Source organism: Mandrillus leucophaeus, unplaced genomic scaffold (genome assembly GCF_000951045.1).
Source record: "Mandrillus leucophaeus isolate KB7577 unplaced genomic scaffold, Mleu.le_1.0 Scaffold1237, whole genome shotgun sequence".
Lineage (NCBI taxonomy): Eukaryota > Metazoa > Chordata > Mammalia > Primates > Cercopithecidae > Mandrillus > Mandrillus leucophaeus.
This window is the reverse complement of record NW_012100732.1, coordinates 110,280-135,610: the sequence shown is the minus strand read 5'-3', so window position 1 is coordinate 135,610 and position 25,331 is coordinate 110,280. Positions and strand designations below refer to the sequence as shown.

The window sequence follows — 25,331 nt, the reverse complement described above, 5'->3', positions numbered from 1 at the left end:
AAATATGGAATCAGGGGACCCCCAGATATGTTTGAAAGTGTTCTACCTTGTCACCACAGATATTGCTATGCTGAGCATTCCTCTTTATCCTAAAATAGCCTCCTAATCACTAATCACCCACATGTATGACAAGAGTAATGTCACAGAGCTGTCGCTTGTACCTGTCACATCTATCACAGTCCATAGCAAGCAGACATAGCCCAGTCACATACTTTCCCACATGTACAAAAACTGTGTGGTCCGAAAGTTGCTGATGGGAGATTTTAATCACTTACAGAGAAATCCACAATCTTAAGGTTTCTCTGTATTTTATGATTTGGATGGGTGAGGGAGGGAAGGCAGGAGTTGCTGTTAAGCATCTAAAACTGGCTTTCTGCGCTAGGGCAGCTAGGTCATTCCTTTGTCCAGAAGTGGAACCAATGTAGTGCTAGAATAGAGCTTGAGTCTCACTTTACTGGACTCTGTGGGCAGAAAGGACTGGGAGGCAGCAGAAAGTAGCCTGCTATATGCAGAGGTTGGAATAGGCTGGTGCCAGCCCTATTTCCCTTTGCTATTGATTTTTCTTTACAGACTAGATTCAAAAAAAGGGCCATAATTGGGTCCTGCATCAGTTCCCACCCTTCTAGGTACTGTCTGGTAAGTGACACTGTTTACCTCATAAAAGTGCATCCTCAATATCCACCGGATGCTCCTTTTACAGATGAGTCTGTGGAAGACCAACAATTCTGTGTCTACACAATCCAGTCCCAGACAACAATCTCGTGTCAGTCCTAGGCCCTGTCACTCTGCTGCTCTGCAGATGGTTGCTGGGCAGACTGTGTATTACAATTTACCTTTGAATTTTCTTAGTACCGGCATTAGATTAATCACAGCAACATTTTGTCTTCACCATTGTCTGTAGGATTAAATCTACCATAGTGGTGTTTTTTGTTTTGTTTTGTTTTTTAGATGGAGTCTCACTGTTATCGACCAGAGTTGAAACGCAATGGCATGATCTCAGCTCACTGCAACCTCCGCCTCCCAGGTTGAAGCGATTCTCCTGCCTCAGCTTTCTGAGTAGCTGGGATTACAGGCATGTGCCACCACACCCGGCTAATTTTGTATTTTTAGTAGAGACAGGGTCTCTCCATGTTGGTCAGGCTGGTCTTGAACTCCCAACCTCAGGTGATCCGCCCGCCTCGGCCTCCCAAAGCGCTGGGATTAAAGGCGTGAGCCACTGTGCCCAGCCACCATACTTTCAATTTTGATTTAAAATACATGGATTTGGCTACTTAGTAGTGTGACATATTCTGTTCTACATGTACATTTTCTTAGACATGAAATCTGAAGATAAATTGTCCCACATGCTCAGCCCTTCCTAACCAAAGTGGATTGCCAACAGGGAGGCAGGGTTGTTGGTAAAGGTCAAAGACTGAAAAAAGATCCCATTCCCTGAGAACCCAATTGCACAGGAATACCTCCAAAAATTCCCAATATAGCAGACCTCTTAAAAACCAATCACAGGCTAGGTTCAGTGGCTCATGCCTGTAATCCCAGTACTTTGGGAGGCCAAGGTGGGCAGATCCGAGGTCAGGAGATTGAGACAATTCTGGCTAATGTGGTGAAACCCCATCTCTGCTAAAAATACAAAAAAATTAGCCAGGCGTGGTGGCAGGCACCTGTAGTCCCAGCTACTCGGGAGGCTGAGGCAGGAGAATGGCGTGAACCTGGGAGGTGGAGCTTGCGGTGAGCAGAGATTGCGCCACTGCACTCCAGCCTGGGCCACAGAGTGAGATTCTGTCTCAAAAAACAAAACAAAAACAAAAACAAAAAACAATCACAGTTATGGGCTAGGCGCAATGGCTCACACCTGTAATCCCAGCATTTTGGGAGGCTGAGGCAGGTGGATCACTTGAGGTCAAGAGTTCAAGACCAGACTGGCCAACATGGTAAAACCTTGTCTCTACTAAAGATACAAAAATTAGCCAGGCATAGTGGCACACACCTGTAGTCCCAGCTACTTGGGAGGCTGAGGCAGGAGAATCACTTAAACCCAGGTGGCAGAGGTTGCAGTGAGTGAAGACTGAGCCACTGCACTCCAGTCTGGGCAACAGAGAAAGACTCCGTCTCAAAAAAACTCAAAAACCAAAAACCAACCAACCAAACAAAAAACCAGTCACAGATATGAATACTACTATCTACTCAAACATTTTACATGATTAATTTCATTCCTAACACTTTCCCCTCCATTCAGAATCACACTTACTATTGGGAAATCAGTTGAATCTAACTGTAAGGTAGTGGCTTAAAGCAGATAGCAAAGACTGCAACTGGGCATGACAGGTTCTCACTCCTGGGGCTCCCTTTCAATTTCCATTCAGAAGGAAGTTAGAGTTTACTGGAGTTGGGGGAGAGGCATGGTAGAAGAGAGAAGCTTAGAACAGCCAGAGAACCAGGGTAACTCATAATCTTCCCGTATAACCTCTGGCGGTCTGGGGGCTGAAAATAAGAAAGTAGAGCAGGGAGACTGCCCCAGGGATGTAAAGGAGAAAAGGGGGTGGAGAAAATGGAAAATCAATATTCTATAGCTCTCATACGCTACTCAAACAGAGGTGGGAAGAAAAAGCAAGCCCAAAGCAAGAGGGAGGAAAGATACGGAATATAGTGCCATGACCTGAGCTTGCCCTACCCTAGGTGAGGTGGCTCTAAATGGTCAATGGAGGTGGTTTTGAGTGCAGTAAATGCGAGGCTCCCAGGACAAGGGTCGAGAATTTTAATGCCATTGACTGATGGTTCCCCCCTCAGAAGAAGAGCGGGAGAAAGACCTCTGACTGAGGAAATTTTTATGAAGGAGATGATACTTGAGCTGGGCTTGCCTGCTTAACTTGGCCTCATCCTAAGCCACCTCCAAGCTGATGCTGTAGATGTCAATGTGGACATTAAATCTGTTTTCATCTTGGTCCCAGTTCTCTAGCAGAATGGTACTTTCAGCTCTTTTGCCCCAGTAGCTTTTTCCAGAGTCCCTCACATTCACCCACTGCATCTTTGAGTCCAGGCTCTGTAAGCCAGCACTCATATCCCCAACACCCTTTCCATTGCGGGCTTTCATGTGCAGCCATGAACAAGTGCATCCTAATATGTGTTCGTTCACTGCAGTGGCCCATCTCAGAGGTGAAACCTGACCTGTCCTTTCCCTGGTTCTCAGGCACCAGTGTCTACAAGGCTTCAGGATCCAGGGAGAAAAAAGAGAGAAGCACATTGTGGTTTCAGAAGTGTTACTGGTTTCTTTCCTGTGTTCAAGTCAAGGCAGGGAATTATGGAAAGAAACAATGGAGACAGGATGTTTTTCTTCTTCAAAATTCCCCTGGTCATGAAGAAGAGAGGGTTGGGTTGTCCTGAACCACAGGCAGACACAAGAAGGGGAAATCCTGGATAGGGACAGACACAGTTAGTAGAATACAAGGGCTGGAGGAAGTGGAAATTTGAGGTTTTCTTGGCCTGAAGATTCAAGGATTTCCGCATGAGTGAGATAATGAAGAGACAGGCATCAGACCTTGGGGCCAGTGGAGGTGTGTTGTCAAGGGTAGGTGGATACACTGAGGCAAGACCTGCTTCCTCCCACTCCCTCCCAAGTTAAACAGATTTGAAACCTTGAATACTTTATCCTTCATAACTAAGATGAGCCTTTGTTCACCAAAACGTTCTCTACAGTAGCTCACGTCTTATGTCTCTTTTCATTACCATTGATCCCAGCTGAGTTCAGGCCCTCAGAGAGGCTCCTGTATATATCCAATCTTCACCACTGTCCCATGCATCTTATACACTTATACATTCTTTCCAGATTAATCTTCTAAAGAACAAATTGAGCACTTCAGTGTGTATAATTGGTGCTCTTGCTGTGGGTCTTTTGTGGGCAGGGTTGTATATATTTTCTCTTTATTGACACTACCTAATACTGAATTTTGCACATAGCAAATGCTTGATATCTTAGAGTAAATACAGAAATGCTATGGATATAATAGTTTCTGATAATTTAATCCCAGTAGAGAAAACACTCATTTACATATCATTTCAGGGTCTCATGGAAGTTGAGATAGGGCTAGGCAACTTCCACTTTTGAAGCAGTTAGTTTCTTTAAATCTAAAGAAATAACTTCAGATTCAAAATTTTTGTTTTAGATGTTTACATTGAACCAATGTTCTCACCACACAAAAATATAACTTAATAGAAATGTGCTACTCATAGTATAATTACAACATTTAATTTTTGTGTACTATTTACTTGAGTTGTGGCCAATCACGGGACCTAAATTTAGAGTGTGATGGTTATCTTCCTCTTTCAATTCTGTCAGCATATTTCTGTAACTCTATGGATTGCTTAATTCAGAGATAAGGTCAAAAATCTAATGTGGGGCTCTTAATGAATGTGAGACCTGGGACAAATGGTCTTCTGCCAGCCTCACACCATTATAGGCTCTGCTCAGTTTATACTTCTGGCCCTTTGCCATTCTTGTCAGAAGAGCAAGAGAAAAGTAGCCTGATATTGACCAATGTATTCTGTCAGTCATTCATGGAAAAAAGTCCTCCGTGTGCCAAGTGGTGCTAGGGGCTGGATAGACAGGAAGAAACAAAACAGATGTGGTCTCCGAGTTCACAGAACTCAGTCTAGAGGGGAGTACAAGCAATAAAGAATCACTTAAAATAATTTAATCCTGTGAATGAGGGAGAACAAGGCAATGCGAGGGAGAATTGAAGTGGGAAGGAGTGGGGACAGAACACAGGCTTCACATGGGGTGGCCGGGGAGACCTTTCTGAGAAGGTGATGTTTCAGCTAGGGCATTAGAGAAGTAAGGGACCCAAGAAGGACAGAAAAAAAAAAACAAAGAAAAGAAAAGCATTCCTGGCTGAGGGAACAACATGTGTCAAGACCTCAAGGCAGGAAGGGGCTTGGGATGCTGAAGGAACTAAGAGAGGAGCTAGTGCAGCTGCAGTACAACAAGCTTCTTCCAGGCAGTCTCCTAGTGAGTTCATGTTAAAAGTGTCCCCTAGGGTCCTGCAACATGGTGGCCCTGGCCATAAGGTAAGGCTGTTGGAAGCAGACTGTGGCAGTATTATCATGCAGGGCCTTAACAGACCTGATAAGGGGTTTGTGGTGTGGTAATCGAAATTTTCAAAAAACCGAAGTGTTACATAAGAAATTTGAGAAAGCTTAAAAAAAACAGGATGAACTTTCATCTTAGGGCATGAATCAGGAAATGGATTAGATGGCCTTTCAAGGTTCCTCCTATTTTGGGGATCTAGGGATTTTCATACATTTGGAGTAGAGAACTTTATAAAGCTCTGGAATTAAAAAATTCCGAGAAAATTAAAATATCCACATTTCCAGCATATTGGATCACTAAACAAAAGGGATTTCATTCAAATAAAAAAGAATTGACAGGAATTTTGGATGGTATTAGAGTCACTGAAGTAACTAGACACAGAACATGCTTGATCTTGAAAGAACAACAGAAAGTCATTCTGACCAGAAACATTCTTAGAAGATAAAACAAAGCTCATCTTTAGGACATTTCAAAAAGGCACCGTGTCAGCCAAACATATCCAAGGACACATCCAAGCTGAAGAGGCCAGGTGAGGTTGAGATTTTTGATGCAAATGGTGTGACAGAAACTGTGCCAATCACAAGGATCCTGAAGACACCTTTAAATGGAGGCTATGTCTTACGTGCAATGGGAACCCTGAGACTGTGACAGTGATAATGGCTGCAGGATGGAAGCAGTAAGAAAGTGTCGGCAGGGAGAAAGTAAAGAACATAATGAGAAAGAAAGGAGAAGAAACAGTAACTGGAAAAGCAGACTGTTTAGAGCTTTCTCAGCAAAGCTTATCTTTCCCCTCCCCAAATATGGGTATCAAAAATATTACTTAAAGAAGAATGTTAAAAACGCTTTGAGGCATAAAGGAAATTTCATTCTCTTTTTCCTTTTTGTTAGCAAAAAGTGTGTATGTGTGTGTGCATTTTCTCATGATACAACATAATCCCCAAAGAATTAGAAGACCATGTACTGCTCTTACTGTGGTGAGATCCTGAGACAAGGATATATATTTCTAGACAGACCCCATAAAACTAGGTCAGTAATAATTTAGGTATGAATGTTTTAAATGCATAAAAATGCAAATTGTCAGTATTAGGTCAAACGCAGTTAGAAAAGAGTAGTTTTCTTATAGTAGTTCAGATGTTCCTAAACTTGATTTTTGTCATCAGAAAAGATAATGTAATTGCATGCCTTCAAAACGAAAATAAATCTGGACACAAAGTGCATTTTACAGGGATAATTCCTTCACTCTTCCTTTTAATTTTTTTCTTTCTACCCAATTTCTACAAATCAGTAGTGATGATAAGAGTTTTTATTTTTTAAGCAAATACTTATTGATATGCAGTATATTTATATACTTTTCCAGTATAAATATTGTGATAATTAGAGTGGCATCATTGCTATTAGTTTGTTAAAATTATGGCAGAGTCCTCAGATCAAATCTAAAAAGATCACAGTACTACCACCATATACTGGAGGAACTCAGACCAGAAAAGTTACATGCAGAGTAGAACCAAATAGGAGGCAATTTCGAAGGAAATTTCAATGGAGACTCTATCTAAAAGGCTCTAGCTATTGAAATACTGAAAGGATTTTATTATGAGTCTGCACATTGCATGAACTCTATGACAGCATCAAACAGAGCTCTAGTTATATTTAAGTTTTAAATCTGAAGATAAATCCTAGTGATAAAATCTGAGGATTTCTTCTAAATCAAATGGCAGACAACTACCCATCTCCTCACAGTGGAATATTTTAGATTTGGCTCTTTGATTCAGAATGGAAAATAATGCTAAAATAAGTTTCTGAAACAATCAAATTATAAACTGACATATTCCATCCCACTTAATGAAAATGAGTGGAGCCTCTAGGATAAACTCGATTAACATAAAAAGGGTAAAGTCTTATTTCTGTTTCTGGAGAACAAACAATAAAGATTTTTAAAAAATACCTCCAAATTGTGTTTTATACTTTACAAGTAACAGCACATGCTATTTCTCTGGCCATCACTCAGGCCAATATTTTCATTCTACAGAAAGCTGCTTCCTGAGTCTCTTTTCATGAAATATCTTATTGAAAATGAGTTTTTATATCCAGTGATTTAGAACTGGTTGTTTAGCCTCAAACACACTTTTGTGCAATGTCTGAGCCTTGGGAGAGGCCATAATAGCAATACTAACAGCAAAATGGTAGCTCACATTTTGGAGCTTTTACTAGGTGCCAGACCTGTGCAAGCACATGTTATCATTTCATTCTTAAAACCACCTACAAATCAGTAGTATCTATTCCTCTTTTGAAGAAGAGGAAATGGACAGATATGGAGTTTAAGTAATTTGTTCAATGTCACACATGTAAGTAAAGCCAATTCATTTGACTTGAGAGACCGCATCTTTTTTCACTGCATTATATTATTTCTCTACTGCTGAAGAGCATAAAGCATCCAGACAATAAAAAGAGAGTGACCTAGGTGTTGGTACTCTGTAAGCCTTCCAAAGGCTGAAGATGGACAAAAACCTCCAGCCACACGGTGGAGTCTGAAGAGAGCCTGTGTGTGACTGTTAGGATAGGTCAGACGCACAGGGAATAAATTTTAAAGCAGTAGGAGGGCAGCAGGGAACAGTGGTTAAGAGTTCAGATTCCTGTGTTGGTTGAACCAGGGTTCAAATCCTGACCTGGGTATTTACATATATGGCTTTTAAAAAAAATGTAATCTCCTTAAGTTTCTTCTGCTGTAAAATAAAAATGATGTTAGTATACATTTCATGCTAAATTGTGAGCTATAACAAAATATGAATATAAAGTTCTTCCAGAGTACTTCACACATGCTGTCTTAATAATGTTAACTATTATTTTTATAAACTAAGTAGAGACCAAGAAGGGCTCAGGAACCTAACTTCAACGTTAGGTTAGCATGGAGTTTTCCATATTCATGTCTCTGATACAGAACAGAAATCTAAAAGGTTATAGACTCCTTGACCAATCAGTGCTATTTTTGCCAGAGAGGGGAATGGGGTGGTCCTTCCTTGCATTCAGAAAGGAGGAGGCATTACTGACCGAGCCGAGGAGGTTGGCTCTGTGACTTGGCGCTGCACGCGGACGCCATGGGCACAGTTCTCCTGGACTCCCGTCTGGGCGGAGAGGGGAATGTCAGGGGAGGTGTGGCTGATCTTCATGGAGGAGTCAGGGCAGGGTGTGGGAGGGTCTAGGAAGTCCTCACTGTTCTCCTGCTCATTGGTCTCTGTGTCCGTGTAGTTAAGAGGCTCCTGGTTGTTGTCTTTGCTACCAGAGGGCAGGCCTCTTTCTCGCCACGGAACCCAGCAGAGTTTCCAAGATACGAAGAGAGACACGCCAAACAGAGCAAGACCACAGGCAGTGACCACAAGGGTCAACAGGCTCACTGAGATATCTGCAAAGAAGCAAAGATCAAAAGTCAGTGTGATCATTCCCCGCAAGTCCACCCATTGCATAGTATGGGCAGAATGACCCTCTCATCCACTCATCCCTTGGCAGCCGACTGTGGAAGGTCATGCTGGGGCGCACGGCTAGGTTACTTAATTCTGGGGCAGTGGCGATGAGAATTCATACACAAACCAGAGGACCAGTGAGCAGAAACACAGAGGAGGTACCATAGCATGCAGGTCATGTTTAGAAACAATAAACAGCCTGCTATGGCAAGAAAATGGATACATTCATGGAGACTAGAATGCCCTTCAAGTGAAATGATCTCTATCCTACAGGCAGCACCAATCATTAATGTTTTTTGAGCAGGGCAGTTTCAAATGTCCTTAAAAATTATTCTGTCATCTCAGAGAGCTGTATAATGTAACTAGGGAATTGTGTAAGTCATAATTTTTTAAAATAAGAGAAACTAGAGGGCTTTTTCGGGTTCTATTTTTCCTATTAACTTTTACGGTTCTAAGCAAAATGAAGCTCAAATCTTCTGTGAATTTTGCAGCTTCAAGAATAACCCCCACTCAGTGGTAAGTCCTCAGGACTCAGGATAGAATATTATAGTTTGGGTTTCCCCAGTAGTATATCCTAAAACAAGTATTCAAGGGCAAAGCATCATTTAGAAGGAGAAGGAAACACAGGAGAAGTGATCCAGAAAAGGAAGTCAACAAAAGGTACACTGTCAAGTCAGTTCCCATAGTGAGGGAGTAAAGGTTAAGTCTGCTAGGGAGGTTTAATACACCTCAGACATACCTCACCCAAGTGGCAAGGGATCCGAGGTATTACACATTAGCTCTCTTTAGTTATTAATTGAAGGGCATTTCCCAAAGGGCATTAAATTCCCATCATTTGACACCTGCCCGGATGAACAAAGTAAGCTTCAGTGGCCAGGAAAATCCCACATCGAAATCAATGCAGAGGCTGCACTGGAGGTCAACAGGCACACAATGAAGTGGTAAGGGGACACGGCAGGTAATGACAGCATCTGCTACATGGATCATGGACCACAGCCCCACGGTGTCAGCAAGTCTTGGCAGTTCAGTATCCAGTGACTGTGCCCCTAAGGTTTAAAACAGTTCACCCCCTCCAGGCTTCTGCCCCAAGCTACAGTAGAGCCAGGAGGCTGAGCATCAATCTGAAAGCATTTCTGGCACTATGGTAGCCATAAAATCCTTATTTTTTAAAGGACAACCCTGCCTGTCATTATGGTCCTTCATTACACCTGGAGCCCCATGGATTCTCCCCAGGGTTTGCCTCTACTGCCCATCATTAATATTTACATTGCTTCAACCAAAGTTTTCTGAATGCCTACTACATGCCAAGTGCCACACTAAGCTCTGGAGATACAATGAGGAATATGATAGGCGCACGCTATGTCTTCATATATTCATATTCTAATGAAGGAGAAAATTAGAAATTGGTCATTTAGTACTCACAATTTCAACTGTGCACAGCACTGCCAACATACTATGATCTGTGACAAAGCTGTATTTCTGCTGAAGCATGCATAGGAACTCCTCCTGCAAGTCACTTACCTACTGAGTCAAGCTGAACAACTACCATCCATGTGCTTTTTAATATGACTCTGAAGGTACTTGGTCATTCTTGTGAACTGATAAAACTGCTTATCAAAAATTGCTCTTAAAAGTAAGCCAGCTGCCAGGGCTGTTGATGGATTTAACATATTTCCTCTTTGCCTCCAAATCAATCTTCACCCTTCTACTGAAACAATATTATATCTCTGTTTGAAAATACTGGGGTTGAAGTTTCAATATGGGTAACTGTGCAAATCTTTTTCACTTTTGTCTCCTCAAATCCCACAGAAATGGGATAAGCAATGGGAAATAAGAAAGGACATCATCAATTCATCAGTTAACCACTAACTTTGAGGAATATCTGGAATTGTTTTAAAAGAAAAGGCAGTTAGTGTTGAACATTTAACCCAGGCAAATGAAGGGAGACTGAGAGAAAATAAAAATTAAAAATCCCAGGTGCAGAGCAACAGGCAAGGATGGGGGACAGGGAGTGGAGTCAGTGGGGTAAAAATAAAAGGGACTATAGGAACTATACCTCACAGAGCCCAGCATGAGGTGGAGAGGGCATGGTTTGACCCCAGACTCCACCTGGTTCTGACCACTCACACAGGAGAGTAGACAATATGCTGGTGCAGACTTCTGTGGTGGGTGATAGTGCTGGGGGACCAGGAAGGAGGAAACCTTGTCCCAGATAATCCAGCTGCAAACATCAATCCCCACCCTCTCCAACACAAAACAGGTTCCACATAGCAGTGAAATCTCTTAATACGTTCTACAGTCTAAACGGAGACAGAACTTCTTCTCTACATTCTGTTAATCACTTCAGCTCTGTCCTGACACAGACACTACTAGGAGACCACCACCAGCAAAGGCTGGAGGAGGGGCACACTGGGAAGCCATAGGATTTAGGAATGTGATGAGATAACTGTATTATTAGACACTCTGACCTATCACAGGGCTCCTCTCCAAGGGAGAAGCATAAATCCCAATCCTCAATGTTGGTCTTGGGCATACAACTTGCTCTGGGCAATGAAATACAAGTGAACATGGCCCACGTCACCTTGAAGCAAAGGTCCCTTGTGATCCCACCTTATGCATGAGAAAAAGAGCTCTCAGATAAAAGCTGATCTTCCAGCCTGACTGCCATAATGAGAAGACTTGTGGCATGAGCCCAAAGACCAAAACAAGGAGTAAACTTAAACATGACTGACAACCTGAGGCAAAGCTACAGCTGATCCACAGATCCATTAGCAAAACCTAAATATTTAGTGTATTAAGTCCCTAGAATTTTGAAGGGATGTTGGCACAGAAAAAAAAATGGTAATTTATGTGATCATATAATTTACCGTCCAAAGCTGGGACACTTTTAGGAGAGAAAAGGGGTTATATTACTAATTACATGGGGATAAGATACTTAACCTAGGATTGTCCAGGCAAAATTAGGACGTAGGGTCATCATAAACTTAAGAACTCCATGTGATCTCTGAACTCATCAGCTTAGTACAACATGACCTCTTGGGATTCACTTGGCATAGTAGCATGCTAAGTAAATTGAAGTTCTGCCTCACTTTTACTAGTAACCACAGGACCCCGACCCAGTTTAAGAACAACTCCAGCTTGATAGTTGACTACAGCTCATGCACTCACAAAACAGCCTATTCAGAAGTCCAGTCGTGGGGGATCAAGAAGAGCAGAGATCTTGTCTCTCTCAACACTGACTGCCAAGAATCTAAAAGAGTTCCTGGCACACAGTAGGCATTCAGTAAGTGATGAAGCCCACCTGAGGAGCCCTGTACCATGTGCTATGTCTACCTTGAATTACGGTTGTGTGGGTTGTGGCCTGTAAACTCTAGGGGGCACCAGTTACAGTCATAGTCATTATAGATTTTTGTGCATATTGTTATTTTTTAAATTGCGGCAAATGGCAGGAGTGGCTTTTTTTTTTTTTCTGATTTACACAAAGGTGCTGTGTGAGTTAGCAGTGGCCCAGAGAGAAATGCCACAGGAAACACCAGTGGTGACCTACACAGCCACACCAGACACCAAGCATAACTGTCTAGGCTTCTGTTTACAAATAGCCAAGTATGCCTTCTAGATGGTACATTTCTACCTTTCTCTTGTTTTTTCAGAAAGAGGTGCTAGAAAGCTACTTTGGCATCACTAAGGCTATACTTCCCACCTCAGACCCATGACTTCCAAAAACGGAGCGGGAGCATCAGCTTAGAATCACGAGATATTATTTCTTAAGTTAGGTGGTAGAAACATGACCATTTATTTTATTGTTAATTTTATATGTGTTCATGAGATTTATTATTGTCATTTATGGTATATCTCATTTTAAAAATTGAAAAATATATGACATTAAAAAAATCGTGACATAATTTTTGTAAAGAATAGGAATAGCATAATTAGTCCTTTTTTCCAAGAGTCGAGGTAATAGCCAGATAGTCCCTCAACGATGAAAAGAGGCAAATGGCAAACCAGTTCTGATCCAGATCCCTAGAAGTATGGCTGCTGTGGGGGTGATTGTGCATAAAACTATACCCAGAACTGCCATGGAGTGTATTCTTCCCAGGAAAGGTGTGGCATAGGATGCCCTGTAATCATGCCTGTTTGTCAGAAACCTCTTCTACTGGCTATTAGCCCTAGCCATAAGACATGATGCATTGTAGCAACATCCCTAGCACACCACATAGAAGACACCCATGACACCTTGGACCCAGCAGACATTCCAGCTGGACACCTATAGTAATAGAGGGTTTCGCAAGCAAAAAAAAAAAAAAAAAAAAAAAAGTGGACGTGTTTTACAGTGACAGTGATCACTGGCCAAGAAGTAAAACATTTAAGCCCACATACTAACATGGATGAAAAAAATTGGTTGTCTTCCTAAACTGTGAAGGGCCAGGAAGAACACATAAACAGACAAAAAAAAAAAAAAAAAAAAAAAAGAAAAGTCATGGAAGAAATGGGCAAATCAACACCTCAAAAGAGGGTAACCAAGCTGAGCCATCAGAATAAATAGCCCCTGATATGAAATGAATTACAGTAATGCAAGAGGCAAATTAATTCATGTACTGAGATTTATAAAACAGCAACCAAGGGTGAGAATTATGACTGCAGCAGTAACCAGAAAAAAACACAATTGAGATCCAATCTTATCTAGAAGTAAAATAATGTGATTGGTGTAATAGAAGAAAAATTAAATAGAAAGCAAAGTCAAGGAACAGGTACCTGAATGTAGACCAAGAAAAACAAAACCAAACAAAACAAAGACTTGGGAAATTTAAATGAAAGATATGATATGTAAAGTATTTATCCAGGAGGTCTAATATTTAAATTTTCCAGAAATGAGGGCAGAGAGAATGAGAGAATGAAGGTGAAAGACATCAAAGAAAAAAACGAAGTTCCCTGGAACTGAAGGACAACTTGAAAGGGGTCCACTGAGCATCTATAATAAAATACCACTACCTTAATCGCATTATTGTGAAATTTCAAAACACGAAGATTAGAGAAAGTCACAAAACTTAAGAGACAAAATGAATTTGAAAAAATAACAAAGAAATTAGAACCATAGTGGCATCAGACTTTTCACCAGAAACCACAGATAATTGAATAATGCCTGCAAACTTCTGAGAAAATTACATTCAACCTAGAATTCTATACCCAAGCATGATATCAATAAAGTGTGAGGGCTGAAAAAGTCATCTTTCAAAACAAGTCAGAAAAATTATTTTCAATGTATTTATCATAGCAAGTTACTTGAGGAAGAATGTAGGAGATTAAAATGAGGCAGACAAAACAGTGTACAGGAAAAATTGTACTGAAGTTGGAAGACTGGGGGAAGGAAGTCCCAGCATGCGAGCTGAGCAAGAAGCCTAAAGAGGGGCCAGTCCAGCCTGGATCAGTTACGTGATTGGGTTTGAAACACCATACAACTAAGACACATTTACGAAACAAGAAATATTTGAACTGAAAATGTAATGATATTAGAGATTATTGTTAATTATTTTAGGTATGATAATTGTATTGTGGTTGTGTGTTCTAGATACATATAGGAATAGTCAAATGATATGTCCACAATTTGCTTTACATTATAGGTAAAATAACATTGACTGTGAATTGATAATTGTTGAAACTGAATTTTGAGTACATGGAGTTTATTATATTAACCTCTCTACTTTTAAATGTGCTTGTCAATTTCCTGATGGAAAGTGAAAACAAAACATATTTTGGTAGGTGGAATCTCTGACTTCAATCTTAGATATTCTTACTTAATATGTCTTGGGTGAGGTCCAGAGTCTCCATTTTTAGCAAGCATCTCAACTCTGAATAAATCTGATCTCTCTCTCTCTCTCTCTCTCTCACACACACACACACACATACACACACACACATACACACACACACACACACACGCAGACACAGACACACACACACCATGGTTCAGAATACAAGACATTTTCCTGATCCTCAGATAATTGTGTGTGTGGGGGGGGCTAATAAATATATTACTGGGAAATTTAGTTAGAAAATCAGTCCATGGAGAACTTGAGGATGTCAATGGTGCTTTGTAGGGAGGGTGGTAACATAATGAGATAGCGGAAACAGGTGGGACCAGACAGCTCTGATGTTAAGTGTTTCAAATTGCTGAACCAATGAGGAAACATTGTATTAAGAATGAATACAATAAAACCTTACAGATAATCCAGAATAATTCATGCCACAATTACCTCATCAATATCCCTTTCACATAAATACAATGCCTTCATTTAATATCTTATTTTCTGTATTTTTAAACTTTATAAAATGAATATTTCTCTCTTTTGCAGTTTAAAAAGATATTCCTGTGAAACTAAAACGTCTCTAAAAATTAAAGTCTATTTAAATAAAAAGAAAGAGAAAGAGGAAGAAGAAGAAGGAGGAAGAAGAGGAGAGGAAGGAGGAGAAATTGTTGAGTTTAAGCATCACAACATTCTGGAATTATTCAGTGAAGGAGAACTTAGATCCATACACACCTCAACAGGCCAGAGGGCATCCTGAGTGGTGATCCTGCAACATCTTGAAGAAGCATGTAATAGATTCTAGTTTAAATCAGATATTTTGTGTTTAAATGATTGAACTTAAGTCATCTGGGAAATGCAGTATTGCCAAAACATTGTTCTTTAATTATACTACAGGCACCATAGCACAGTAGTTGCAAACACAGGTTATAGAATTACACATCAATATCTGCATTTCAACGTTGTGTAACCATAGATAAATTTTCTGTATCTTGTTTTGTCATAGTAATATTGGGATAATAATAGTACCTATCTCTTGGGGGTTTAGTGAATATTTAGGAAGGTAGCAGTGCTCACTGAATGTAAGTTATTGTTTCTGTGTTTTCCCTGAGGTAACCCAGGATTTAGCTGCTCCATATCAGACTCATTGCAAATAAATAATCACCTTGTTTACTAAATACTGAGGCTTCCTGCAGCTTTAAAAAATGGCCTGGCATCAAACCAATAGGTGCTTATTGAACTGAATTACTGAGAACAAGAGAAGGAGCTCCTATGGAGTACCTGCTATTTGCTAAGTATTGAATTAGGGATATAAAATAAATAAAACTAATCCTTGCCCTCAAGGAACTACTAAGCAAGAAAATTTCAAGAGTGCTAGTAGCAATTTATAGAGTACCACTATAGCCTAGAAGTCAGGCATACATAAACCAATACACGGGGTTCAGAGAGGCCTTTTAATAAGACTAACAGAAATTGATTCCAAGAAGTGGGGGTGCTGTTGAAACAAATAAATGCCTAAAAATATGAAAGCACTTCTGAAATTATGTAATGGCTAGAAACTAGAAGAATTTTGAGGTGCATGCTTGAAAAAGCTTACACTGCCATGAATGGACCATTAAGAGCAATTCTAGTGAAGGCTCAGAAAGAAAAGAGGAGAGCTGTAGAGAAAGCCTCAAGCTTCTTACAGAATACTTATGTGCCCATGACCAGAATGTTGGTAGTGTATGAACAGTAAAGACCATTCTAATAAAGTCTCAGAGAGAAATGAAGAACATGTTATTAGAAACTGGAAGAAAGGTGATCCTTGTTATAAATAGGGAAATAACTTGGCTGAATCATGTTCATGTTCTGCTGTTTTGTGTAAGGTAGAACTTCGGAGCAATGAAAGGGAATATTTAGCTGAAGCTATTTATAACCAAAGTTTTGAAGGTGCAGCTTGGCTCCTCCTGACTGCTTATAGTAAAATGAAAGCGAGAATGACTTAAAGACAGAATTGTTAAGCAAAACAGAATGAGAACTTGTAGATTTCGAAAATTATCAGTCTATCCATATTGCAAAAAAATGAGAACCCATGTTTGGAAGAGAACACTAATAGTGTGGCCAACTGACTATTTAAGAGATTAGTATAGGTATGAACCACAAACTTAATCACCCGCCCCAGCAGGGAAACTGCCAATTTGAACCAAAGGGGAAGGAAATGAGAAGGAATGAAGGAAGGCTGTCAGATTTGGATTTTACAGGATGGGACCACAGTGCTTTTCAGCTGAGAACATTCACTATTTATCAAGAGAAATGAAGAATGATCCTGAAGAAGATTAACAGATCATCAGGGCTGCCTCCTTGGTTTTAAAAAGGATGACAATTGTCTTCCTTTCAACAGGCCAAATGGTCCCACTGAATTGAGAACCATGGGAAAGGGCTGCCCAGAGGTGTGGGTGTGTGGGCCATGTGGCAGAACCCTGGGGGCACAGTTTATACCTGGCAAAGCAACGGGGGCAGAGGCACAGCCCCAGGCAGGCCCTCAGTCCCAGTGAGCCTGGAGGGTGGAATATTAAGCCAAAGAGGATGATTTTTGAGCCTTAGGACCTCATGGAGTTTGCCTTATACCTTGGACTTACTCAGGACCTGTTACCTCTTTCTTCTTTTCTGTTTCTCCATTTTGGAATGGAAATGTCCATCCTATGCCTTTCCACCATTGTATTTGGAAACATGTAACTTGTTTGGTTTCACAGGTTCACAGCTGGAGGAGCAATTTGCCTCAGGATAAATCATATTTTGAGTCTCATCCATATTTAATTTAGATAATAGTTAGCTGAGACTGGATTATAGACTTTGGAGTTAATGCTGGAATGAGCTAAAACTTTTGGGGCTTTAGGCATGTAATGAATGTAGTTTGTAGCTACGAAGGGCATAGATTTTGGGTGGCTAGTAGTGGAATGATATAGATTTAATGCTTGTGTCCCCCCAAATTCATATGTTGAGATCCCAACATCCAATGTGATGGTATTAGGAGGTGGAGCCTTTGGGAGGTGATTAAGTCATGAAGGTGAAGCCCTCGTGAATGGGATAAGTCTCCTTATAAAAGAGACTTAAGCGTGTTCCCTTGCTTAAGTCCACCCTATGAGGACACAGAAAATATGCTGGTGCCTTGGTTTTGAATTTTCCAGTCTCCAGAACTGTGAGAAATAATTTTCTACTGTTTATAAGCCATCTAGACCATGGCATTCTGTTATAGTAGCCCAAATAGACTTAGACACCATAGATGAGGAGTGAGCCAAATACTACTTATTACTACTTCTCTTATACAAATATAAAACCCAAGTCATCTGTCGTGTGGCCAAAAGACTTCACCAGGAGAAAGAGAAAGTGAGGGCTTCTTTCTATGGCCATGCATGTTGCACAGGGCACAACTTGCTGAGCTTTACATGGTGTCCCTGGGAAACAGCTTGTATATTCCAAGTGACCTAAGAACAGCTTTGCCATCATTTATATTTTGTGACGTTGGCTCACTGCCCCTCAGTGATCTTCCTCTATCATAACAGGTTTGGGCATGGCTCTCACATTATGTGGTTCTTGTGAAGCTGCCATATGACTTGGGGTACACAGCAATGTCTGTATCTAAGACGGAAACCATTATAATACTTCTCATTAGTGACCATAAGTCAATGAGTGCTAATTAACTGAAGGCTAAAACCTAGGACCATTCCTGCTTTTCATTCTTGGAGCAGACATGTGGTTCTCTTAGTACTGACTCATGGTGAAAATTGCAAGGATTAAGGAGCATTAACCTGGATCTACAGGGCCATACCATTTTTAAGACACTGAGCCAGCTAAACAAAGAACTCTGCTGCCTTAAATATAAGAAGTTTGAGGGCTGGTAAAATGAATTGGAACATGGAAATTGGCAAATGGCATTAAACACATTTTTTTCTGTGACTGACACAGAGGGAAGAACATCTGAAATATGGCTGTTTCTGGCTCTCTGATTCCTTCCTCAGAAGGCTGCCCAGATGATTCTGCCTATGTTAACTAAGGAGCTGGCCTAAAATTAGCATTGAGAGAACACTTTCTGTTACACCTTCTATTTGCAAAGTGCTGTCTCATCAGTGTGACCAGCTCCTCTTCACACAGGCATCACCACCCCTGCCTTGCCCAGATGGGGCAGGGGTTGCTGAAGCTAGACACTGACTGCCTGGAGCCACATACCCTAAGAGCTGGATTTTAGTTCTTGTGTCCATAACCCTGTTGCACGTGAGTCCCCCCTGGCTGCATAACAGGAAGGTTCAGGAATCACTATTAGGTTCGCCACTGGGTTTCTGCTTTCTTTTAATTGGGGGAAAATCTACTTAAAAATATTTTATACTCACATAATTGGAAGTGCTTGCAAAATATACAATGTTTTCTACACCATTGGATTCTGGCCTGTTCAGTGTAAACAGAAACACTCAGATGTGCTAGGATTCTTAAGAAACTACAGAAAATCTGATGTGCAGAGTTTTAGACAATTGAGACTTTTTGCTGAAAAGAACTGTGAAACAAAACTCAAGAACACGTGGGGACTGGGGACAGGCCAAAGAGGTTAACAACCCTCTTTGGTGTGTCCACAGGAAGTGGGATCCTGACCTGCCCTGTAGGGCAGTGTGGAGTTGGAGGGGAATGGGATTCAGGATATGGAGACCAGCTTTGTTGCCTGTTGTGAGACTTTGGACTGCCTGCACTCTCTCCTAGGCCATTTCTCACCTTTGCAATGGGGGAAGAGATTCCTCCTAGCTTGGCTATGCACTTGCATCTGTATAAAACCTGTCACAGTGCTTTCTTAGTGTTGCCTGAAATTCTTTTTAAGCTTGGCACTACTGTATTGGCTCAAATCTTTACACTTCCCACAGGACCCTTTTCCACACTTTTTCAGTGGATATCCTTTCCTCGGCCAGATCTTGTTTTGCTTTGATGAAATTCATGTTTTAATCTCTCATCTACCCTGTGGAACAAGATCAAAAGGCTGCTTATAATCACCTTTGTGAATGAGCATTTAGAAAAATCTCATAAAGCAATATATAATGTGGGAAAGTTTCTTCCCATTTTTGCCTTCCATGAGAAGTGACTTTTCTCTAAATGCTTTTGCTCACTTCTCTCATCCCTCACTTCTGCATTCCAAGGAGAAGTGAGTTTTTTGATTGATTAGAAAGCCACACTCAGTCTTGCCTCTCCTTCTATTTGACCTTCACCTTCCTACACAAGGCATGGTGCAATATTGGGATGTTTTTTGTTGCTCCAAACCCCAGGATTAGGCAGACTTCCCCTCCTGGCCTTCCTCAGGCATAGCTGAACATCTTCAGGACAAGTTCTTGATCCTTAAACACATGGCCCTACATGTTTTTAGAGAATATACTGCATATATGCTCTCCGCTAGCTGTGCTTATGCTGGTATGGGCAGAAGACTTCCAGGCTTCTTTTGGCATGAAGAGAGTTACACGAGATTTTTTTTTTTTTTTCCCCAGAGCACAGCAGTTGTGCAAGACACAAGATATATGAGAAAATGACTTGGAGATTGGGTGCAGACTTGTTTTTAAACACATGTGAGACACCCCCTAGAGCCTTCTCATAGTTCTTGAAAGAAGGAGCAGAGCCCCTGGTGAGTCCTCGCGAGCTGTTGGGAGCAATGGGCCAATGCATTTTGTGTGTGAGTATCTGCAGGCTGCTCAGGTTCTTGGCATTTCAGTTTATAATTCTATGATTGTAAAACAATATTTTCTCTTTCAAATTAGAAACTTAAAATATCCTATACTCAAATAACACAGCATTTATATGTGCTGCCCTTTAGAGTCAAAGACTCTCTTCCAACATCTGATGAATACTGAAACCATGTCCTAACATTTGCATTTTAAGTCTTTTAGTAGGGAACTATGGAAGTTCCATTTACTACTGCAAATCTACTCTCGTTCACTCTCTCCCCAGCTTTGTGCCCTGTGAGGCTGACCTACATGGACTACAACAAGGGATTCCCTTACATTTGGATTCTGTTGAGTCCAACCAAAAGAAGACCCTAGAGGGAAATGGGCGGGGGGCAGATGAGTGAAGTTATAGCACTTATTCCTCCAACTTTCTTCCCACTAAGTCACCCCATTGCATGTACCCCTCTACTGAAAGCCACAGCCCTTTTTTGGGGTTCTTTCAGGCCTGTGGATAGCAATGGCTCCCTACTATTACTAGCCCTGGAGTATTACACTGTCCTTTGCTCCTTTCCTTGAATCAAGTCCATATCTTTTTTATATGTTCCTGTACTAAAATCTCCTCAAATTACCTATTTTGACCATATCACCTATTTCCGCTGGGACTCAGATTGATTCACTGTAGACTGAGTTGTTTCCTAACATACAACATGAGATGAGCTTTTATATATTAAGGGGCTTCCATATCTCATATTCTCAAATTGTGTGAGAAAATCTATCTCTAAAGTATCTCCTACAACTTAGCATGATGTCTGGCACACCAGAGGAACTCAAATTTAATGAGTGATAAAATTCTAAGCTACATATCATTTCTATTTTATACCTATTCCTTACGCCACTAAAATGTGCTTTAGGAAAAGGAATTGGCAAAGAAGCTGTGTGTTTAAGTATATCTACATATACAACAGGCATTAAGATTACATTTTCATCGTGATTGAAAATGATACAATATTTCATGCTTCTCTAAACATCTAAGACTCCACTGAGGCAGAGCAGTATAGTAGAAGGAGCATTGGTTCTGGGACAAGCATCATGTATTAAATTAACCTCACGACATGTTGTATTGAGCTGCTGCTCATGGAGGTATTATATAACTGGGACTGGAGTGGCCCATCTAGGCTGTTTCAGGGAAACGAATCTTCAGGAGAAGTTCCTAGTGCCTGATGATAGCTCCAAATAGTCTTGCTTCTGCAGTCAATATTAACTTTAGAAGAGTCTCTCCTGAGAAATACTTCCAAGCTACAAGGTTGCCTAATGTCAGAATAGAGAGTAGACTCCTGGTTCAAAATTTTCCCTATTTTTTTCCTCATTTGTCTGTCTTCACCCCTTGTCTGTGGTTAAAAGCACAGACTTTGTTCCAATGTATAACTCCTTACTACTTGTACTGCTATACCTGAAACCCACCTCTACACCCCAGATCATGGATCTATCTGTGCTGAAAGCATGGTCAGGCTTCGACTATTAGTAATTGGTTAAAAGCATAGGCTCTTGTGTCTTTGTATTCAACTGTCAGCTTTCTACAAATAATATGATTTGAAGTCAATTTCATTTTAGCAAATAATTCATGCTACTAAATAAAGATGGTTTCTTTTAAATTGTCAATTTTTATCAGTAGTCATGCATAGCAGTTGGCGTTTATTCATCATTAGAATGATTATTAACAATGCCATATGACCAAGAAATGTAGTAATTGTTTAAAAAATCATTGATCAATAAAGAAAAATAATACTTAAGATTACAACACAGTTTACTCTTAAATCAAAGTGGAAGATACAAAGAATACCAATTCTTTTCAGAAGTGTTCTCCTCAGGCCTGCCCTCTCTGAGTCTAGAAATTCTGCATAACAGGCAGTGGACAGAGCTATAGCTATGAGCAGGCAGTGTTGTTTTTCCTAAGACATTTCTGTAATCTTCACTTATCTTTTAACCAAGTAGGGTTTTTTATTCACATTTTTAAAAATTGTAGCAAAATATACATAACATCAAATTTACCATTTTAACCATTTTAAAGTATAGTTCAGTGGTAATTAACTACATTTATCCTGTTGTGTTGTGGTAGTGGTGATCCACTATCCATCTCCAGAACATTTCACTATCCCATGCTGAAACTCTGTACCCATTAAATACTAATTGCCTCCCCCGGACCCTGGTAACCACTGCTCTACTTTCTGTTTCTATAATAAACCAAGCTGTCTCATTTTACTGAAAGTTGGTCACTAGACAGGATCTTTGCCTCGCGAAGGTACATATGGAAGAACAGGAGCCAGAGTGCTCAGGCAGCTCCTGAATAAATACTGAGGAAGGAAGGGAGTCTGCAGCATATCTCAAATGATGCTCTGGAGACTGAGGCAGGAAAGGGGGCTACAAATAGGTGTTTTACTAACATTTTCCAGATCCTCTGGCCCTAGATGGAAATTTTCTCTCCTGAGGATGCACAGAGCTTTTCACACTTTTCTGGGCATCCATCAGCATCCTGTATCACCAGGGGTCCAAGCAGCATTTCCATGAGACACTCTCTATAAAAAACTGGGCTTGAGATAGAAGTGCCTCCCTACACACCAGAAATGTGAGCACTGGAGACAGGAATAATGAAGACTCCAAAGAGCAGCCATAGAGAGAGCAGGGTTCTCACACCTGAAAGAGTGGAAGAAATTGAAGCTGCATCACTAGTGGGAGATCAGACAGTGGTCTATGGACAGAACAGAGGTTAGCAGACAACAAGGCAAAGAAAACAGGAGCAGCATCAGGAGACAGAAATAGTAAGAACAAGTATAAATGAGAAGGAGGACAAATGCAGCAGGCTCAGATGAAAGACAGCAAAGCCAAAAATTTGGCTCATTTTATGTAAGATGTTATTCTCCACCATATCCCTAATGGGGAACTCACAGGAAAACACGAGAAGTAGTAGGACAGGGGTCCTTCCTATCTCTGGACAGGTAAGGGGTAATGATCCAGTAGGCCTAGATATCCAATGCTAATGTATCAGGCCCAAAGGGCATGATATTCTGGAAGACATTTGGGTGATGTTCTGGAAGATATTTGGGTTAGATAATAATAAATGGAACAGAAATAAGAGGTATTAGAAAGGGTGAGACATTATCATAAAAATATGAGAAGAAAATCAACTAAGGAAGCGGAAGGTAGATGAAGAGTTAGATTTTTTTTTTACAAATACATATAATGCCATAGTTTTACCAAATACCAATAACAGCTAGGTACACAGTCCCTTTCAAACCCTTCTGTCAAAGTACTCCTATGGAGTACTGCCTCTCCACCTCGAGAGTCTGGGGTCCCTCCCAGGGTTTCCCAGGCCCCCGACAGTGACAGTCACATACTTATTTCCCACTATTGTGCCTCTAGGAGTCTGTGTCAGAAGACCCTTGGATAATCCTGTAAAGCTAAGTGTAGGGAGCATCTCTGCCATCTGCTGTGATGTTATGATGTTTCTGTCTACTGGGAACACATAGTTTGCTATTTATCACTTGGAAAACATGGTGCATAGAGCTTAAATAATGCCACTTCCATCAGCAAACTTATACAATATATAATAAGGAAACAATAAAAACATAAGGTGTTTGGTTGTCTTTTCATAACTTCTGTATTGTCTTGGGAATTCCTAGATGTTTGCTGCTGTATAATTCGTTAGAAACCAGAAGAGAGCCATTATTTCATTGTCCCAAAATAAGAAAGAAAAAGTTGCAGTTAAAAGTCATCACTATTTATCATGTCATAAAAAAGGGATGCAGATTTTCTCAAGAGGAAGATGCAATAACCAGGTTATGAGTAAGAAACTTCAGCATTAGAGAATGCCTTCTCCCCTTCTAAGACAGTGAGTAACTCAATTTCTACTCTGGCCTTTGAATAACTAAGGATAGAGACCACAACCACTAGTGAGCTGAGAAACCGGTGTGGGTGATGATATCCAATTATTACTTAATGTTATCTTGAGAAGAAATGGACATTGCTGAAACTGCCTTCTGACTGATGTTGGTCAGGGTTCTGAACTCTTCACTCAAGGACTTATAAAAATAACCACTAATTTAATATGGGCATTGATATGGTTTGGCTCTGTGTCCCCACCCAAATCTCATCTTGAATTGTAGTTCCCATAATACCCACATATCATAAGAGTGACCCAGTAGGAAGTAATTGAATTATCAGGGTAGTTACCTCCATGCTGTTCTTGTGATAGAGAGTGAGTTCTCAAGAGATCTGATGGTTTTATAAGGGGCTTTTCTCCCCTTCACTCTGCACTTCTCCTTGCTGCTGACACGTGAAGAAAGGCGTGGTTGCTTCCCCTTCTGCCATGATTGTAAGTTTGTTGAGGCCTCCCCAGCCCTGCAGAACTGTGAGTCAATTAAATCTCTTTCCTTTATAAATTACCCAGTCTTGGGTATTTCTTCATACCGGAATGAGAATGGACTATCACAGTAAATTGGTACCGCAGAGAGTGAGGTGCTGCTATAAACATATGTGAAAATATAAAAGTGACTTTGGAACTGGGTAACAGGTAGAGGCTGGAACAGTTTGGAGGAATTAGAAGAAGACAGGAAGATGTGGAAAGTTTGAAACTTCCTAGAGACTTGTTGAATGGTTTTGACCAAAATGCTTATAGTGATATGGACAATGAAGTCCAGGCTGAGGTGGTCTCACACGGAGATGGGGAACTTGTTGGAAACTGGAGTAAAGTTCACTCTTGCTATGCAAAGAGACTGGCAGCATTTTGCCCTTGTTGCAGAGAACTGTGGAACTTTGAACTAGAAAGAGATAATTTAGGGTATCTGGTGGAATAAACTTCTTTTTTTTATTATTATTATACTTTAAGTTCTAGGGTACATGTGCACAATGTGCAGGTTTGTTACATATGTATACATGTGCTACGTTGATGTGCTGCACCCATTAACTCGTCATTTACATTAGGTATATCTCCTAATGCTATCCTTCCCCACTCCCCCCACCCCACAATAGGACCCGGTGTGTGATGCTCCCCTTCCAGTGTGCAAGTGATCTCATTGTTCAATTCCCACCTATGAGTGAGAACATGTGGTATTTCATTTTCTGTTCTTGCGATAGTTTGCTGAGAATGATGGTTTCCAGCTGCATCTATGTCCCTACAAAGGACACGAAATCATCCTTTTTTATGGCTGCATAGTATTCCATGGTGTATATGCGCCACATTTTCTTAATCCAGTCTGTCACTGATGGACATTCGGGTTGATTCCAAGTCTTTGCTATTGTGAATAGTGCCACAATAAACATACGTGTG

At 40.7% G+C, this 25,331-nt stretch overlaps 1 protein-coding gene across 1 annotated transcript in view; it reads right to left on the bottom strand.

The window, feature by feature from the left end:
• Window positions 1–25,331, bottom strand: part of SYT9 (synaptotagmin IX) — a 217,696-nt gene that overhangs the window by 147,437 nt on the left and 44,928 nt on the right. Inside the window, exon 2 of the mRNA XM_011971664.1 lies at window positions 8,126–8,477. Coding sequence (XP_011827054.1) covers window positions 8,126–8,477 — 352 coding nt within the window. The remainder of the gene's footprint in view (window positions 1–8,125; window positions 8,478–25,331) is intronic.